A 20,526-nucleotide genomic window follows, 5' to 3' on the forward strand; every position below is an offset into this window, starting at 1 on the left:
TTTGGGCTATGGAGAGCACTCACGAAATCATGAAAAACAAACAGGTCATTGTTCCCAGCAGCATTTTCCTTTACCTGGAGAGACAATGCTTGAATTTGGTGCTACCTAAGATGCTGTACAGTATTAAAACAAGCAATGACTATTATACAACACTGGGTTGTTGTCTTTTTCTCTTTTTGCTTAAACCCTCAAGTCATGAAGATCTGACTAATGCAAAATAAGAACTGAAGCAACTTGTGTAATAATGAAGAAAATTTTGCTCAAGCCAGCATTTTGTTTTGCAGTGTTGCTAATAAAAGCAAGAAACACAATTAACAAAACAGAGCTTTCCTTCTCCTTCCTATCTTGCAGCCCAATGCCATGGATATCCATCTAGGAAACAGGAGATTCATGGTCAGATTCCCTTCCTGTTGGAATCAGACGGGAGACTGGGCCTTGGATGTCCCCCTGAGCACCAGCTTGTCCCCAGATCACCAAACACAACAGCCATTCTGCAGCTTACATGGCCTCAACACAGAAGACAGCGATACTAAATAGTCGGATATCCTGTGTTCCTGGAAAAGGTCACTCTCTCTTGCTCTGGCTCACAAAAAGGGCTTGAACCAGGGTTCACTAACTACCCATTGCCTCCAACAGCCAGTTACAGGAGAAAAGAGTACGTTCTCCAGAGGTAAAGAATGGCACCTAAAACACTCACCTAAATCTAAGCCAAGCCTCGAAACAATGCTTAAAAATGTTCAACAGATTTCAGATTTCCGAAATTTATCTTTATGACTTTTTATCTTTTGCTGGGACTAGCTGAAAACCAGCACATGCCTTGTTATACTCAAGCTGTGGGGAGAAGACAAGAAGCTGTTTCTCATGGGGTGCAACACCAGAGGCAAATCTCAAGGCTTTCCTAAATATAAAATTTCAATATGTGATGACTGAGAAAGTCTCAAAAGAACCTTGCCCCCCAGCATTTTGTGCTGTAGTGCTCTCTTAGCCATAATTACTTGATTTCCTCTTACAGTTTTGTTTATTTTTCAATATTGTTCATCCTTATACAATACGACCCACTTCCAGGTGACCAAATTTTTGGCCGAGTCCCTAAGTTAGCTAGCTTCCCTTGGAGATCTGAAACCTGTGAATATACATCACTAGACACACGAGCTTTCATCTAATTTAAATCACATGAAGGTATATTCTGTGCTTAAAAGCAAATCAGCAAAGATATACTGGCCTCTAAAAGAATAAGCAGAAAATGACATTAATTTTAAGCACCATCTCATAGAGGTGAGGAAATTAAGAAAAGCTTGACAAATACAGAAAATCTTAAAGCTTTTATGAACATAAATGCTCCCCTCTAAAGGCATCAGTTTAGAAACCTTGGGAAGACCAGCACGATATAGCCAATTCCTGAAAGGGTTGTTATCAAGGAAAGAAAGAAATGTAGGGTGTTATCAATTAAAAGCTATTACTATTAAATATTTTAGGGTGACCTGAGCCAGGCACTGGACAACTTTGACTCTTTATGTAAGGGCAAGCAAACAGTGTCTAACTGGACGAAGAATTATCATGTTAAAACAGGGCATGGATTTTTAAGGAGAAAAACTTTTCTTCCTATAAAATAGCTTTTTCTACATTCACTTAGACAGCTTCCTGGGGATCCTGTTCGTTGACTTGCATCTTCTCAGACTCCAGGAAGATAATCAAGAACAAGCTAACTGTGTCTACCTAAAAAAGCCATACCTAATATACAGTAAATAATCTAAATTGATGATATGTGCTATATATATGTGAGCATATATGCCTGTATGGAAATATATATAGAGAGAAACAGCACCTGTCCTTGATATATAGATATCTAAATGCATACACATACATATATGCTTTGTATATGTATATAGGTAAGTCTATACATACACACACATATATATTTATAATACATATATGTAAGTATGCATGAACACGTCAGTGGTTGTTTACATATAGGAGTAAAAAAATAAGTTGGGGATGTTCTTTCTCACTTTAACATATCACTCATTTTGGAATTTTTTCATACAGAACAAAGCAACTCTAATGAGCTATTCTGGACTGAAGAGTTTTATCAAGGAAACTGGACCTTAACGAACTCTTTCCAACTACAGAAAAAAATGAATAGAAAGTAATTAAAAACCTGAAAATACTTTACTTAAGAAGCAGAGGGTGAATGCTAGAACATGTATACACTAACCCTTCACCCAAATGCAGGAAGGAAGCAAACTCTGAAGCCAAAATCTTGGCCCATAAATGTTAGCAGAAATTGGCCAATTCATAGTTTTTATATTTGCCACTGAGCATTTTATCTCAGCGTTTCCCAAGCACCACCTCCACCTAGGTAAAATGAAGACTGCAGCTGATATTGTTGAGGCCACCACCTGCAAACTGGTGGATGCCAGAAATGCGGGAGGAAATCAGTATCCACCCCAGCGGAGCTTACAGCATCCCTGGGAAGGCCCAGCTCCAGGCATGCTGCAGCCCTGTCTCACACTGACAACACCGTTGTACCTTCATACTGCCAGCTCGTCTGAAATGAGTGTGAGGCTCTCCGCAGAGACGACTGCAGCCCTGACTTCTGCTGCATGGTTGTCAGACACCCTCACTCCCAACCCTTCCTGCTCCCGTCAGCTGTACCTCTCCAACCGCAAGAAGCCCAAGGTATTCAGTGTGTGTGTCAAGGGGCTTTGTTATCTCAGGAATGGGAAAATTACACTTTATTATGTTATGCTCCCCTGTTCTCTACTTACTGGCCAGATTGGGCAGATTCTGACAGCTTGCTGCTGTTTGCCCCAGCAGGCAGAAAGGGTGATATGGTCACATTCACACCCCAAAGCTTTTGTACAATGTCAGAAGGCAATTTTTTTCTTATTATTCTCCAATTTTCTCTCTCAAAAAAGCAGTACATGGAACACCTACAGTAGCTTGGCTACCAAAAGCTGCCCGCCTGCCCTCGTGAAGCACTCTTTCTGGTCTAGCTATCTTGGTGAGAGGTGAGATATACGAGCTGCATAGATCCAAGCTCTTGAGCTACCCTGATATGAGTATTCCTATGGAGAAGACCTAGCCCTGGTGATTTCATTACACTTTTCTGGGAATTCGGCAAGTATTTTGAATGTTGTTGTAGGAGCTACACAATTTGCTTGGAAGCAAATGAAACCGTGAAGAAATAAAGAGTTAGATTACATTTTAACAGGGGTATCTGATGGTCTAATGTTAGCCCACAATTTCGTTATACTCACGACAGTGCTTACAAACCATACTCACTTTACCCTGAATATAGCTAAATTAACTGAAATTGCTTGACTCTAAAGCAAAGCACTAGAGTCCAAAGCTTTCTATTAACAAAGGAGCACTTACCTGTAATCATAGTTAGAGCTGATAAACTTGCTAAGGCTGAGATATCAAGGTTAAGGCTCTTTAAGTTTAAGGAAAAGTCTTTAATAGAGTCGAGCCACTCCCCAAATCCTCGAAGGCACTGAAGTCTATGAAGCACAAGTCCATTGCAGAATACAAACTTATCCTCAGCAGTATCAGACCTCAAATAAAAATAATTGAAAAAATTAGAAATGCATCTTCTACTTTACAGCAAAATGCATAACCAGTATTGAAGTGCCTGTCATTTAAAATCCAAGGCATATAATCCTGAGACATATGTGGGCATTCACATTTGACAATATGCTTCTCCCTTGGGGCCAAAGTACAACAAACAAGCTTCTATGATTGCTTACTTCGTAGACTTACAAGCCTGAGGTTAGCTGTAGCATGTGGTGTAGACTGTCTAATTAGTTAAGATTTTGGTCCTGCCCAAAGGCAAAACCAGAGAAGACATTTTACATTAAATACTGTATGTTTGAACCAAAATACTAATTGAGTGCATTTGGAAATACAAAACTGACAAAAACTGGAGAAAGAAGAGATGCTGCAACTCTCAGCATATACTTTGTCTCATCTGCATTTTGCATATTGTAAAAATTGATAGGGAAAAAATAATGGAAAATATATGCAGTAATGCACCACAATGCACATAGCATCATAAACTCTTTCATGTGAAAACCTATGTGTAAGAGAGATATAATGGCCAAGCTCTCCTCTCCTTCCACTCCCCATTGCCAATATCTCTGTTAAAAAACACATGCAAAGGTCATTTTCAACCTAAAGAAACAAGGGCATAATTCAAATCACCAGTCTGGAATTTTCTTAGTCCCTGAAGGTGTTTTTGGTAAAGTGTCTTAACTACTGCTAGACTGAAAAATAGCATCTCTATTAAGTGACTTAGTATTAAGGAGAAAAACAACCTGAACAAGATTTTAAACCTTCTTCATACTTTTCGAAAACAGATGATGAAGATGTGCATGCACAAAAGAAGGGGGAAAAGGAAAAAACTTTCATACTGAAGGTGCTTTTCTATAGTATGCTGATGAGTATGAAACAAATCTGCTCAAATAGTACCCAAAGAACAGTTTGAACTACTGTGGAAGAAGAGGATGGGATATATCAAATAAAAAGAAGCACATTAGCAAGACCTATGCTCTCTTTTTAAAGCACTTTCTTGGGGTTTTTTTCTGCAGTGTAAAACAAATTAAACACCATATCCTGTGGATTCAGACATTGCTGATGTTTTGTGGGTTTTTTTGGTACAATTGACAATGTTCAAAGATAGTACCATATTTATTCCTTAAAAATATTTAGATGGATGATTTTTCACATCAGTTTAAGAGGAAAGGAAATATATAGTTACCTGATGGAGAGTCTTAGTACAAACAGCTCCAAAAAAGCTGACTCTATGAGTAATGTCTGATCTTCTTTCGGGAGGTCAGTAAATCCTGGGATTTTTTCTGCCCAGCCTCTGGTTATATCAATGGAGGCAGTCAGAAGATTATAGAACTGTTGTACATGTTCTGCGTCTGTGCCTGCAGCAGCCTGATCGGTGGAACAGTACTAAAATGAAAGCCACAGAAAGCAACGTTACATGCATTTAAGGGCATTCTGTGAAACATACGGCGTTACCTGCCTGACAACATTTCCTTCTGTGGCAAAGCTGGTATTATTATAAAAGGCATAATAAGTAGGTCTACATCTATCTACCTATTTGGCTACCTACAGGCGTTTTACGGTCCAGCAGTATATTGAAAAAATATTCCCACGTGTATAGAAATAGTTTAAAATTTATAAATGTAATACTTATATTTTACAAGTACGTATATGCTATTAGTAAACAAAACCAGAAACCTGGTGGGTAGGATAATTTCCATCGTACTAGAAGAGGAATACTATTCAACTTACTACAATCAAATACTTTTCCCATGTGTCTCAGTATGTCCAAAACACAGATTTCTTCCAAAACCTCTCAGACTGCATTTTATCTGACAGTGATAGAGACACATAAGATAAACCATGTTTTATCTGACACGTGCAGCATTGCTTCATTTGAATATAGAATTGGTTCAAAGTAAAACAGCTGCCCCATATCACCTCTTATCCATCAAATAGGAGCATTTAAAGTTCAGGAGAACCTATTACCCTGCTGATGTGGCCATAACTCTTCCAGACAACCATTGGACAGGCTCAGCTTGCCCGTGACTCTCTGACAGCTCCCTCCCTGCCATCTCCTACGTCCTCACCAGTGGATCCCTGTCAGTCCTGTGACACTGCTCTCTCTCTCCGCAGAAAATACAACAGGAGCTTTCGTGGCTTAGTCCCATTCTGTGCTTGGAAAGCGCTGCTGGTTTTCTGAACAGGAACCGAACGATTTGGGATTTATCATAATGACATCCTCACCATCAGGCGTCTTGTGGGTTATTTCTGGGAAAAACCTCATACCCACTCTCTCTCTGGAACTGAGACAGGGAAAGGCTGGGGCGGTCTCCATGGCTAAAGGAAGTGTGCATGCCCTTTGGAAACAACTTTCCACATGCAGTTAGGGCTTGAGTCCACCAGCTACAGGTCTCCCTAGCAACTCCTCAAGCCAGAGTGGAAGCAGAAAGACCCACATATCTCTCCCAATCAGTAGCAGTGGGCTGGCAGCTTAGGAGGACCTTATTACAGGCATGCCACCTGGGCTGCAGGTATCACCCAAGCTGCTAATTGCAACCATCTATGCAGGAAAGGGAGGGGGAAGCAGCAAGCAGAAGCTTTTGGGTAGGTGTCCTGTTCTCTGTCTGTCCTGGCTGGAGATGGGTGCTGTTGGTAGGTAATGGATGAAGGGCACACTGTCAGAGTCAGTGATTGACTGGAGAACCATAGCAATCCTAGAGACCTCTGGCTGTATCTGGGGTATCGGTGCCAGCCCTAAATGCCTCTGTTCTGCTTACACAACACTAACTGCACAAGTTTCTCACAGTAAGCTCCAGCTTGCATCCCTAGTCAGCTAGTGAAACATGTGCAATCCCTCTTATAAAGTCCATGTGAAGACAAATTCTGCCTCAGCTACTCTGAAGGACCCTCTGACAGTGAAGCAGGTAAAGGCCAAAATATAGAAAGGATGAGGAGCAGTGTTAGAAGAATCTGTATGCGACACTATTTACATGTTCAGTCCCACATCTGAATGGAACAGTTGAAGACGCTCGAGCAGCATGAACTAACTCCTCCTGGCACTGAACTGCAGCAAGATGTGCTGGAGCGACTAGTGGGTAGAAAAGGATCGTAGGCTTTTTCAGAGACCTTGCATGTTCTGGACCCTCTTAAAATGGACCTGTGGAGCAAGCCAAGACAGCGTGTCTGTGAGGACATGGGCTTTTCCCATTCATGGTCTTCAGCTCCTGAAGACTCTGGGAGATGTGCTTTGCTGTGCAGGGACTGAGCCGTGACTACTCCTTTCTACACAGGGATACCAAACAGGGTGACAGAAACTCCTGCCTCACCATAGGTACTGTTAAAGCAAGACACGTGCTTGATCCTTTGAGCAGTGAAGAGGAAGGAAAAGAAAAGGAAAAGAAAAAAGATACAACCCGAATTTCATTCTAAATATAACTCATCACAAGTCAGCGTAATTATGCCAGGTATTAATTTGTTCCTGATATTTATAAAACATTCCTTTGGCAAAAGTACGGGAAAGTTTTAACATTTCCTAATGAAGTTGAATGCTGCATTATGTCACGTAAATGTGAATGCTACAGTACAGCATACCCCACATGGGGCACCTAATTAAATTAAATACATCTGAAAAAATTATAGTCTGTATTTGTTGTTATAGTTTAGCACATGAGAGCAATTTTAGAAGAAAGGTAAAAAATTATATGGAATTGTATAATTTTTAGCTGCTGTACTACGTCACTGCTTGCTACAAAGAGTTAGGAAGTACAAAGAATAGCTAAAACAAAATATTTGTAACAGACTTAAGACTATATAAGTAACCATAAACAATATGTATGGTTCTGTTTTATGCACCAAAATCTGCGGGGTTTTTTTCCATGATTATTTCATTGAGAAGAGGCGATATTTGACCTAACTTCTGACCAAGACAGCTGGTAAGCCTGCCCTTGGTCAGGCAGCCATGGTACAGAAGGGCTCAGATCTGCATTTCTTAACCTGCCCCGTGCAAACTGGAGGCATGCCAGGAGAGAGCCAGAAGACAAAGCTCTGCCTTACTCCCTTCCTCAGAGCTCCTTGGGGAATTAAATGAAACCCAACTGTTACTCAAGGCAAGGTTTGCATGCATAGCAAGCAACATTAACTTGTGTGGTGTATCTAAAGGGATTCGGAAAGCCCGGTGTTGGGGAGCCTGATAGCATGAGCCAGCTCTACCCTGTGCATGCTTTCATCAGTCCTTCATCAACTGCTACAGCTGCAAAAGCTGAACAATAACTTCTCTGCACAGAGGAGAAGCTATGCTTGTTTTTCCAAAAGCCCTGACTTTTGCTTAATTTTGTGGTTGGGGAAGAGAGGGGGTTATTACCTAAATGCTGCACTCTCTCTCCAAAACGGCAACATTTCTATTTGTGTTGGAGGCTATTCTGCATGAATAAGGACAGCAAGATATAGGGTCTGTTTCTCATCTCACTGACTTATAAACTCATGGAATTGTACCAGTAAAACAGGTGTAAGACTGGACAGCGGCCCTTGGCCTTTAAGGACTTCATAAACCAAATTCTCTTCCTAGTAATTGCTTTTTGAAACCAAGTACCTAAATATACCATTGCTATGGACTGGTAAGTTAAAACCAGTGCTGAAATGAAAAGTAGCCATGTTCCGGACAGAACCAGTTCCAATATGTTTTGGTTTAAAATCCACAGCTTATGTAATTTTTTTATGGTAGGCTTTTTTTTGGGGTGAAGGGGTACACGTTCCTCTCTGAAACTCTTATCAGTACTTTTTAAGACGGTCAAGACATTACAGCTTGTAAACATGAAGACGATGATAAACATGAAGGTCGTGCCTGCAGAAGTGTTAGGACTGACTCCAAAGCCAGGTTTCCAAATGGCCCGTTTGTGGTGCACAGCAGGGTCAACGTGCTGTAAATTAGTCTTTACAGGTACAGGATTATTCTTCAAAGGGATTTTTTAGCATTGCAGTGTGTTTACTGCATACTTCATTCATTACTCTCAGTTTTTACACAGCATTTTTTTCTGATCTCCCTTAACATTTCAAAATAAGATTTATGAAAAACATAAGAATCTACTAATCTCTTTTAGCGTATTTTTGTCTTTTCAGCAGTGCTGAGCATAACAGACTATTATATATTTTATTGTAAAGAAAAACCTAGATATTAATATGTCATAACAGACAATGATACTTAAACATTTAGCTACCAAGACTAAATTAATTCACTGTCAGTCATATGCTTCCTACAATGCCCAACAGAATTGTTCGACAGTTCAACCTATAGGCTGTTTACTTAAAACCAGAAGTAATTACTGCAGGACAAAGAAAAAAGCCACATAAAAATACAGTTTTCATTCTTTTTTTTGTAAATGCAAAAGAACTTTATATCTATAAATAAATAAATAAATACATAGGGTTAGACACTGCTTTCATGGCCTGGGCTATTATACGCCTGTAATTCTGTGAAACCCAGGGGATTTCTGTCAAAGGGCACAGCTCATCACACACCTTGATATTTGCAGAATAACCCCCTGAGACATTCTGGGTAAGTTAAAATACATGTAAATAGGGCTAGTGCATTCTTCCCCTAAAAGGCTATCAGATACTGAACAGCTAGATTCTTAATAATAATTTGGAAAATCATGTGATTGTATACTTACAGATTAGCTTGAAGAAAAGTTGTTACAGCATTCTTAAAATTGCTACATGATATATGTACGTATATTCTAAAATAGAATAATGTAATTTTTATTTCATTACAATCAAATATGTCTTAGTATTGAATATTACTTAGCAACAAGTGATAAATGGCCAATGTACATGTTGTCTGAGTGCAGCTGTATTTTTTACAGTCTCAGATTTAATCGTATTTTACTAAGAGGAAGGAATCTGATCTTGCTTTTCCTTAGTTGTATTTTTTCTTTTCCTTTATCAACATGCCTAAAAATGTATTTAACAAGCTATTTCAATGCTGTATTTTAATATCTATAGAACAGTTTTTTAAGCTTTCCAAATATTCCATGAATATTTAAATGGTGAATATGATACATTAAAGAACAAAGTTACAAAAATATATAATCTCTGGTAAAGCTTTACTGAAATAATTTTTTAGGATTTTTATTTTAAAAGGTTTGTTTTACAAATGTGGGTTTTACTGAAGAAATATTGATGCTGGGGTATCCAAAGCCAGATTCTGGTCCTATTTAAATAATGACAAAATTCCTATTGATTTCAGTACAAATGGCCCTATCCCTCCAGTGTTACTTTGAGCAACCTTATATCTGAATATTAGGGAAGTGCTATTAGATTTTACCCTTCCAAACTTGGAAATTAAGGTACTGGACATATGAGTACTGCTCCTGAGTTTGAGGGATCATATTCTAATTGCTTGTGTTCTGGCACAGCCTTTTGCAAGAAGAATGCTCTTTTTATCCACGCATTTTTGCTTTCACTCACCCATGGAATATACTGCAAATAACTTTGTGATTGATATCCTCACAACGAATAGTTACTAACACTAATTTCCATTGCACCTCCTTTCCCCTCATTGTCCACCTACCATGAAAAGACATGGCTGGCTGGACAAATTTCTACCCTCATCCGAATTTCACATTTAACTTCATTTTAGCAAACCAGCAGGTAAGTAGAAATTCAGTTCACAAATAATTTCTACGGGGAAAACAAGGAAGCAAAGAAAAGCGAGACATACTCTTGAATAGTCAAGCTCCCTGGGCGTGGAGTCGGTTAAAGCTCGTACGAGGGCGTTCATCATGTTGATGGGAGGAGAAGGCGGGGAGGGCTGAGAGGGTTCTTGCTGTAAGGGGCTCTTTGGTTTGGAAGGCAGACGACCTCTTCTCCCTTTCAGGCTGTCAGTGCGGACGACTAGGGGAAAAAAAAAAAGGGGGGGGGGGGAATTAGTTATGAAGATACTAGCAAACGACGGATCAGAATGAACACCTGCTTTTCTTATGGTGGCCAGCCCAGCAAAAGTAAGAGCATTCTCCAGTTTCAGCACACGGTCTTGGTGCCTTTGATTGCAAAGGAACACAAATGATACCAAAATTGCGTCAGACCTATGATCGTAGGCTGCAATGTAGCTGCTTACTTAAAGCCCAGCTGTGTTCCCGATGTTCGTGCTTTGCAGCACATCTATGTGCCCATGCACACACACATACACACACACAGACACTCTACTGCCGAAAGAAAACCAAATGTGAAACACAAATTCTAATGTTCCTTCTACTGGCGCACATTTTAAATGGCAGAGTCATTCATTCAGAGTAATTTTAGCTTTCTTGAAGCATTTGAAAAAACATGGTCACGCTATATAGGTTATATTACCCATGTCAGTATTTGCAATGGGACTGCTGACACAGTATTACTCACATACTTAAATATTTGCAGAATTGGGACTAATGAGTTGATCCTGTTTCCATTTAAATTAATTGCAAATTTACAATCAGCTTATGGGAATGAGACAAGATCCTGTGTCAAAATGTACACAATCCAGTGCAGCCCCTGGTGAGATAACGGGGGAAGCCAACAGCATTATCGAGCAACATTCAAAGTTAATAAAGGAGACATTTTGGCCGGTGTCAAATTATCCTCTCATGACCTTGCTGTTCTTGAACTCTGGGGTCTAAAGACTAAATATGATAATACCGGTGAAAAGAAGAAAATCAATACATTATTACACAAATGCACATATTTTGGGGTAAGTTATGAATCTTATCACTGTAAAATTCATCATAAAGACATCCACATCCACATATACACACACACAGATTAATTAAACGAAATATTTCGGCATCTGGGATAATAATAGCAATAGTCCTTACCTTCTTTAACCATGCCGACACTGAGACACTTCTGAAACCGGCAGTATTGGCATCTGTTACGACGTCTCTTATCCACTGGACAGTTTTTATTTGCCAAACAAACATATTTTGCATTTTTCTGAACTGTTCTCTGTGAAAATGCAACACAAAAATAGTAAACTGATTGTTTCTTGAACAACTTAGAACCTGACAAAATGTGTTTTAATTACAACATGAAAAGCGACAGTGCAATTCATATAATTAGATAAAATTAATTTCCTAACACACTAGCCTCCAGGAAAAACAATTTTATTAGTGTTAGCTGCTGACAATGAAAATCATCTAGGATTGTTCTGAAGCAAGTCTCTGGAGACAGGCAACTTTGAATGATAAAATCATATCTGAAATTACCAGGTCATCGCATCTACCTTTGGGGATTAGATTATCTCCGCTTTTAATATCCCTTTGGGAACAATTTTCTACTTGGTTCATTCCCTTGATTATTTCTGACCTTATTAAAATAAAATCAAAATGATCTGCGATGTACTTCTCTTGCTATCACTATTGTTAGTCAAATACCACAATAACTGGTTTGGTTAGCCATTAAAATCATCAGGGAGAAAAATAAAAATACCAGAAATCCCTACAAAATACGTTTAGGTAAATATTCTGGGAAAGCTAAGCTCATCTGGGGAAAAAAATAATTATACTGTGGTTATATACATTTACTTAACTCTAAAATTATCTTAGAACTATATAGTAAATTCCAAATTTCTAAAAACCTGGTAAACCTCGAGAGAATGTAACAAATATTGATGCAAAAATGTATTCTGTGTTTCCATACTTAAAATCAAAGATACATCAATAAATAACTTAGCACCAAAAAAAGACTTTAATAGGAAAGACATCAGAACAGGAGCAAATTTATCAACTCAACATTCAATATTAAATCTTTCACTGCAATTAAATTAATGGAAAAATGTTATTTCATAATTTGTGGTCCTTTTCAAATAACAGCCTCAATCTACTAAATATAAGAGACAAAGCAAATATTTTTCATTGCATTTTGGAGCTGAAAACTGTTTAATTTTGCAGAATAAGCTCTAGATACTGTTCCCAGTCAAGGATATGTTATTGATTTCCACAGGGGCAGGATTGGGCCCTTGAGAGTTGCTATTTCCAGGTTATTTGTGTTTCCTTCTCTAGTTATATTAAAATAACAACTGAGTTTTATAAGACTTGTGTATTTTACCACGTTGTCAAAGGATTATTATTAAGTAACATTAGCAGCTCCGTCTACAATTAAAAAAAGTTGTAAGCCCTCCCCACCAGCTATTTTTGGACTATTTTTGTTCCCATCGTATCTTTTACCAGAACAGGGGCATTACTGCTGCCTTTGCAGGAAGGAACACACCAAATCAACCCCAGATGTACCAAATCTTAAAGCTGCTGCCCAGAACCATCCTACCAAAAGTCTGTCCCAAGTTCTTCACTTAAGCTAAAATTTCTGAAATAACACTGGAATCTGAACTCGGTCTGTTGAAAGGAAATTGCAAAGCACCCAAATCTAAGAGCAGAAAGAGAGTATTCAGTTCCACTGAGAAACGGCTTGTGTGTAAGTTTTTTGTGTTGCTCTTGAGCTGCAAAGCCTTCTCCATGACAGAGCAGGCATGGGGACCCTGTGCAGGGCTTAGTCAGGCTCTGCTTCCCACCACTGAGGGCTCACCAGGCTCCTGAGCTGAAGAGTAACAACGGGGCAGCAACCAAATAAAATCAGAAGCGCTTGGGTTTGTCCCACGTGCGAAAACAGTTTCCTCCAGGCGCCGACCCCGCAGCCCTCCTCACCTCACCCCGCCCCGGGCAACAAATGGCACCCCTGCCACCAACTAAAATACCAAGTGGACTTTACGGGTCTTGGATTTCTTCCCTCGCTTAAAAATGAGGCTTAACTGGAGCGAGTGACTGAGTCAAACCCAGGCTGGATGTACTCCAGCCACATTTCGATATGGAACAAATGCAGCTTGTAGACAGGGGCGACCTGTGCTCCGTTGAGGGATGCTGGCAGACCGAGGACGTGGTTTGCCCAACTCACTGCCGTGGCCATTTCTCAGCTGAGACCGGCTGGTCATTCTATCCTACAGAGGCCTTGCTTTGGCCTTTTTCAAAAACTTTTGGGTGGGCGTCCATCACACCCTGCTGGGGGACTCCGAGCTCCTGGGCGAGGACCAGGAGCCTGCCAGGGCAGGCTTAGAGGGAGGGGAGGCTGGAGGAATTGGGGAAGGGAGAAAATCACAGAGCTCTCACCTTGAAAAAGCCCTTGCAGCCCTCGCACGTCCGTACCCCGTAGTGCTGGCAGGCGGCATTGTCCCCGCAGACGGCGCAGGTGCCTTCCCCGGACGAGGAGCTCCGGCTGGGTGGGGACGGGAGGCCACTGCTGCTGCCGCCGCTGCTCTCCCCCATCAGGCTGGAGGTGGCTGCGTTGAGGCCGAGCGGTGAGAAGGTTAAGGTGGCTGGTCTCTTGGCCAGGTGCAGCCCGTAGGGATGGCTCTCCATGGGCGGCTGGCTGGTGGCCGGCCTGTCGGAGCCCAGGGGCAGGCTCAGGGAGGCAGGGTCATAGCACATGTGGGCGGCCGCGGGCGGCGTGTGGGGGGGCGAGGGCTTGAAGTGGAAGAGGGGGAAGCGGGGAGGCACGGTCTTCATGGGGGCAGCGTCCATCAGGTGGCCGGGCGGCAGGCAGCTCTGCGTGGGCTGCAGCGGGGGCTCGTCCCACAGGCTCTGGTGCGAGGGGAAGCCGGGCGTGGTGGGCGTGGAGGGCGGAGATTGCTTGAAGTACATGGAGGTGCTGGGCATCCCCTCGTCTGTGGAGGGTGGCAGTGAGGGCTGGTACGGGGAGAGCCGCGTGTCTTCCATCTTTATGAGGGGCCTCTGGCCGGAGGAGGCAGATTGCATTTGGTAGAGGCAGGAAGGCTTGAGATCATAGCTGCTAGAGTAACCCTCCATAAAGGTGCTGAAGCTGGGAAGGGAGGTGGTGGCAGTGGCAGTGATTTCGGTACTGCTCAGGTCCATGGTCAGCTTGGGGTAGTCAGGGTTCATGATCTCTGAGCTGTACTCCGAGCCATACGCGTAGGTCTGAGCTGCATAATTTGAACCGGGCGGCGAAGGGCTATACTGCGCTTGCACACAGGGCATATCTGCAAGGGCAAAGGGGGACGTCAACAACAAGCCCAGCGCGCCGAGGCCGTGGCCCAAGCCCTCACGAACTTCTCTCCTAAAAGCTTTCCCACATTTCACAGAGCTCAATTAGACACCCGACTCCCACTCTCTCCTGGATGGGGACATATAAATTAGCCTCGAGTCTTTGCCTTTCAACAAGAAATACGCATTGGTGATCGACTAAGCATTAGGTATTAGAGATCCCGCTCTCATCTAGTCGTGGGAGCAACTCAAATTTATACCGGTGTCAGCAAGAGAAGAAGCCATCTCAAGCTGCCCTGCATCTGCTGCTTAATATACATAGGTGTCAATGAGAATTAGATAAGCAGAATGAAAACAGTTTATGGCTCTAAATCTATCTCTGTATGCGTGCAACTGTGCCATAAAATTTTCATGAAGGGCAAACGAGATTATCAAATGCATAATATTGAAAATTATATTTATTTTAAAAGAAACAGCATCTGCAGTACGTGTCAGAGGAATGACTCAAATCACTGTGTTTGCTGCTTAGGACTTGCAAACATCAATTTTGCTTATTCAACTCTGGGCCTTTCAAGCATATTTCTGGTCAGCTAATAATTTAAGGTTGTTGTCTAACTAGTAGTTTTAAGGTTTATCTGTGGTAGAACTTTCTCCTAAAAAAGTAGGTGGCACAACATATCCTTAAATTTGCAAAACTGTAAGAGAAAATGTATATGGTATTTGTTTCTGTTTTTATGGGAAAGAAAGGTTGAGGCTGCTAATACACTTGTTTTTATCCATTAGTCATCAAAGTTAATGTGGTTCATTGATAGCTCGGATGGTTGAAGCAACACAGTGCCTGGCTACAAAGATTTGATTTTTTTTTCCTTTACTTTTCCTCCTAGTCTGCTATTTCCTTTGCTGGTCTCGGGAAATAATGGACCAAATTCTGCAATCCATTTGAGGTTTGCTTGACTAAATGCTGTGAGATTCTAGCCCAATATTTGCAACCCAAACTAAAAGTGCTTGGTGTATTTCAGTTCCATAGCAGAGGAATAAAATGCACCAATTAGTATAAATTCTCTCATAAAGAGAAGAGAAAAGTAAACATGAAGAAAATGTATATCAACATTAAGTGCAGTTCATCTCTTCTTAATACTGGCAATTTATATTCCAAAAGCATTTGAGAGACAATTCATACTAAAAAAATCTGCCTTGCAAACAGTGGGGTTTTTCCTCAGTATTTTAAGAACTCCCTTCAGTTATAATTTTAAAATTTTCACTTGAGCCTGGCATACAAGAATGCAAATAATTTGTATTAAATCAACCTTTAATTCTTTCCTTCTTGCTTTGCAGACAAACATATTTAAGCTAAGCACCAGATTTCAATTATCATACTGTCACAAACCACTCAGATCTTTCTTCTTCTTGAAGAAACATTAAAAACTGAGAAAAAAAAAATACCGTTGTTTTCTGAAGTTAAGACCTTCCTGCTTGTAAATCCAAACACTTAAAGAAAAAGCAGGACAACACAAGCCTTGCCTCCCAGTGTTATTTATGCATTTTTCTACCGTTCTCTTTTTCCCTATCAATTTCTGTCCATGCCATTCCACACGTCCACATTTCATGGCAATTCCTATTACTATCATTTGTTAGTTTAAGGACCATCTGTTAAGATGTACTGACCAGTGCTTGATCAATTAAAAGGCGAGATAAATTCCTTCCACGCACCTCCACTGAGAACTGACTGAGGAACACAACTGAATGAGTGGACAGATAATGTCACAAGTGGACGTGTTGATACAAAACCCTATGAAGGGAAAAGGCTGTTTTCCTAGCTCAGAAAATGAGCAGTAGTTCAGGTAAACAGATCAGTTTGCTTTTTTTTCTAAGCGTAATAGGGTTATGTCACTGAATTCTGTGCAAAGTGGAATAAGAAAACAGAAGTCTAAAATAAGTCCGACCTGAAGACAGAAAAAATATCCCCAACCTAAAAGTCTGGTCGGCTCTCTGGGACTCCTCCTACCTCGCTTTTTGCCATTGCACTTGACTGACTAATTCTAACCCTTACTTTTCCACTTAGGGCACCAATATTAATTACTCTGCAAAGTAAATAACCTGGGATTTTTTTCTTCCCTAGCCAACGATATTTTTAAAAAAAAAAAAAAAAAAAGCCCCATAGGAGGCGCGTTGAAGAGCAACCTGTCATCAAAGCCCAAATGAATGGGCACAAAAATCAGGGCTGTTAGCTTATTATTCTGCTATCTTTGCGAAAGCTCGACACAAGGGATGCTCAGCTTAACGCCCAGCAAGCCGGACTCCTCACAGGGACGCTAACATGCCCCTCGTTTTCCCTTCGAAAGCCGGCAGGTCTTTGGCTGGGGGCTCACAACCCCCATGTGCCCAGGCACCGCATCGCTAGAAGCGCTGTTAAAGCGCTGCCCTGATCCTTTTGGGATTTAAACACCCCGCAGCCCCGGTACGAGCCGTCGGAGGCCGATGATGCCAAAGGGATTCGGGAAGGGTAGGGACCGCGGCAGGACCTCTCGCATCCCCGCCCCCACTTCACCCCCCTCCTCCTCCTCGTCCTCTCCCGGGAGGAGCCGGGCCGCCCGGCCCCGCGGAGCGGCAGCTTACCTGGCGGGTATCTTGCGCGCTGAATGGTGGGGCTGGAGGTGCGGACGGAGGCGGCGGCGGGCGGCGGCGGCGGGGGGCTGGGTGCCGGCTGGGACCTCTCTGCGGAGGCGGGTCTGGAGCCTGGCCTCGGCGGGGGGCGCTCTTCCGACCCGGGCTCTGTCCGCCGGCGGCGGGGGGAGAAGGCAGAGTCAGGGGGCGGCTGGGCCCAGCGGGGCGGAGGGGTGTCCCCCACGCCTCCCACCCCCACGGCGGAGCGTCTCGGGGGGACCTTCCCCCACACTTGCACGGCAAGCCCCTGCCTCGCCCCACGGGTGGGGAGGGGGAGCCGGACGGGGAGCGCGTTTCTACCAGCTACCGCTCCCCCATCATACAAGGCAAGAAAGCACCGGGCTGGGACAACGGAGCCAGCGGTTTGTTCTCCAAGCAAGGAACCTGGGGAAGGCAAGAGCAGATTCCCGGACTACAACAAGCGGGGCAGCATCCCCGTGCGTTCACTTCCCCGCGGGAACTTTCTTTTTTTGCGGGGAAGGCGGGCAGCAGTAGGCTGGAAGGTACCGGCCAGACTTGAGGGGTATCCTACCAGCCTGGCTACCCTGCGGCGTCTCCATTTCCCGCTCCCCGCTCGGCTCTGCCCCGCGGGACGTCCCGGGGCCGGCAGCGTGCGCGCAGGGAAGGGACCGCGGCCCCGCCGCGTCCCCCTGTCCCGGGGCAGCCCGGCGCTGCCAGCGCGGCCGGGGGCTCCGCGGCAGCGCGGGGGATGCGCGGCAGCGCCGTGCCCTGCCCACGAGAGCCGCTGCCCGGCGGCTCTTTCACCCGCTCCTTGTTTGCTGTTTTTTTTTTTTTTTCTTTCCCCACGCTCCTAGTCTTTGGTGTCTCCCCTCCGCTCTCGGGATGTTAAGTGACTGGTAGCTCATCCCTTTCTTTCCCCAGGGTTTTGTTCCCTCCCTGCTGTCGGGCCGAGCTCCTGCGAAGCGGCTTCCCGCTCGGCGCGAAGCGCCCTGGGGCTCCTTTCCCCCCACCCCCCGAGCCGTCGGTTACCTAGAGACACTCGCTGCGCTTTTAACCATGCAACACCCCTCCGGACTGCAGCCGCCCGAGCCAGGAGCGCAGAGCCTTAAGGGCTGTAAATTAGGAGGAAATAACTACCCTTGTCAAAGCTCTTTTCTTCCTCCGTGCACTTTACATTCAGCCCCGAGTGACACCCCTCCCCACCCTGTAATACGAGGAAGAAACCGTGAAATACTCCATTGTGATTGCGACTTCTTCAGGCAAGTTTCGAAACCTTCATTTACCCGAGAGGGACCGCGGAGGGGGAAGCTCCATTGAATGAAAAAGTTTTGAGCTCTATTTCCACCGCCGGTTAGGTCGTGATTTTTTTTTTTTTTGGAGAAGGGGGATCGCCCCGAGCCGCACGGTCACTCCAGCAAATATCCACGAGCTCGTGTGAGATTCACCTCCGAAGAAACCGTCTGGTCTGGTTTAGTCCATTGTTTTTTACCGGGGCTTGACTCCAGCATACAACGGTCTCCACGGAGGAGAGAAAAATAGGGCGAAGAATGTAATCGAGTGTAGCGGCTTGGATAAAAGTTAGCGATTCATTCCCAAACTTTTTTTTCCCCCCTGAAGAAAAAAAATCCTATCCCAACACACCGATCCCCCTACATAAACCAGCGTTTTCCTGGGAAATGTTCTCGCATGGAATCCACTGTCTCAAAAAAATTGCAAGTTAAATAACAGCGTTATTAACTAGCCGCGCGAAGGTGAGCCGCATCTCCCCCCGGGACAGTGTATCGCGATAATGCCGTCCCGATAGCCGCCCCCCGACACAATATCACAACCCAGCGTCCGCGTTTTCTCGCCTCTTTCCAAGACCGAAACTTCTTTCGCAGCTATTAAGGCAAGAAGCTAAAAGCGAAGAGGCACCGCAGGGGCAGGGAGCGGGGCAGCGGCGGCGCAGCCCAGCCCAGTCCAGCCTGCCCGCACCGCAGCACCCGTGCCGGGGCACCGCAGCCCCTCATTACCGTTTCTGACCTCCGAAGGGAAAAGTGCACATTTCCGAGGAGCAGATGCCGGGCAGACGTGCCGAGCAAAGATCCCGTCTCATTTCCATACAATATGTCACATTCCAGCAATTACCTCTTGGGCCGAGCTCTTTCGGGCTGCCGAGAGGGCTGTTCTCTCCCAAAGTGAGATTAGATCAACCTGCCCCTCCGTCCCTATTAGACAGCTCGAACTTGTGCAAACAAAACCACCTATTTCCCAAGCGCAGTTAAAGGAAGGAGACAAATTACTGCCATTCATCACCGACGCTGTAAACTCCCCGCCGCCGCCGCCGGCAGCATCATTTCCATGACAACAACTAGCAGAAATACCTTAGTACCACCGGCTCCGGCTGCCGCTCCTCTCAGCCACAGCCCTCCCGTTTGCGAGGGGCGGCGGTGCCCCGGGCACGGCGGGGGTTGCTGAGCCGGCAGGGAGACTCGGGAGCCGAGCGGCAAATGAGCATCCACGGAGGGGGAAAGGAGAGGGAAAACTTTCAGCGAGAGCCTGGCAAGGCAGCGCGCCGGCTGAGCCGCGCCGCCCGCCGCCGGCATCTCCCGAGCATCTACCCCGGCGGCACAACTTTCCCGGAGTGGGGACACGTCGCGTTGTCCCTCTCCCTCAGCCGCTCCCGTTCATTCATATACGTACTCGGTTGCTGTGGAGGTTCCGTCTTTACATCTAGTTTGTAGGTGCCCGCTTCCTTAAAGGCGCATGTAGGCGCTGTCCAGCGGCAGGACCCGAGACACAAAACCCCGGAGACTCCCGGCGGCTGCAGGTCCGGAGGGTGCGTTATCCCGAGGCATGGAAAAGGATTGCAAAAGCCTGAGGAGCCAGGAGCCCGTCCCCGGGCGGCGGGAGGGAAGGAGCGGGCGGGCGGGCGAGGGATGCCGAGCCGCTGCTGCTGCCGCCGCCGCGATTTGCCTTTGTGTGTGTGCGGCGGGAGCCGGGCCGGGACCTGTGCCCGCGTCCCCGGTGCGAGTGCGAGTGCCCCGGGGTGCTCGTGTGCCTGCGCGGAGAGAGGGGACGGAGGCGCCTCTCTGCGCTGCTCTCCCGCTCCCTCTCTCTGAACGTCATTTATGTGAGAGGAGCCCTAGCGGCCTCTCCATAGAGCGGCTGGAATGCGAAACGTCAATAGTGACGCCATGGGAGCCTGACGCTACTGACCCCCCCCCCTCCGCCCAGTGTGTGCGCCGCGCTCCCGCCGCACCGCGCTGTGCAGAACCGTGCGGAGCGGCACAGAGCCGCGCAGAGCCGAGCCGAGCCGAGCCGAGCCGTGCCGTGCCGCGCAGAGCGG

General features: G+C 44.8%; 1 protein-coding gene across 2 annotated transcripts in view; it reads right to left on the reverse strand.

The window, feature by feature from the left end:
• Nucleotides 1-20,290, reverse strand: part of NR4A3 (nuclear receptor subfamily 4 group A member 3) — a 29,609-nt gene extending 9,319 nt beyond the window's left edge. For both annotated transcript variants that reach the window (XM_065629482.1, XM_065629481.1), the window contains exons 1-7: nt 19,881-20,290; nt 17,190-17,345; nt 13,683-14,569; nt 11,400-11,529; nt 10,271-10,443; nt 4,760-4,959; nt 3,379-3,557 (exon numbers count right to left, since the gene is read on the reverse strand). In XM_065629482.1, coding sequence (XP_065485554.1) covers nt 3,379-3,557; nt 4,760-4,959; nt 10,271-10,443; nt 11,400-11,529; nt 13,683-14,567 — 1,567 coding nt within the window. In that variant the 5' untranslated portion in view covers nt 14,568-14,569; nt 17,190-17,345; nt 19,881-20,290. The remainder of the gene's footprint in view (nt 1-3,378; nt 3,558-4,759; nt 4,960-10,270; nt 10,444-11,399; nt 11,530-13,682; nt 14,570-17,189; nt 17,346-19,880) is intronic.
• Between the last annotated feature and the right edge of the window lie 236 nt (nt 20,291-20,526).

Source organism: Caloenas nicobarica, chromosome 2, assembly GCF_036013445.1.
Source record: "Caloenas nicobarica isolate bCalNic1 chromosome 2, bCalNic1.hap1, whole genome shotgun sequence".
NCBI classification, from domain to species: Eukaryota; Metazoa; Chordata; class Aves; order Columbiformes; family Columbidae; genus Caloenas; species Caloenas nicobarica.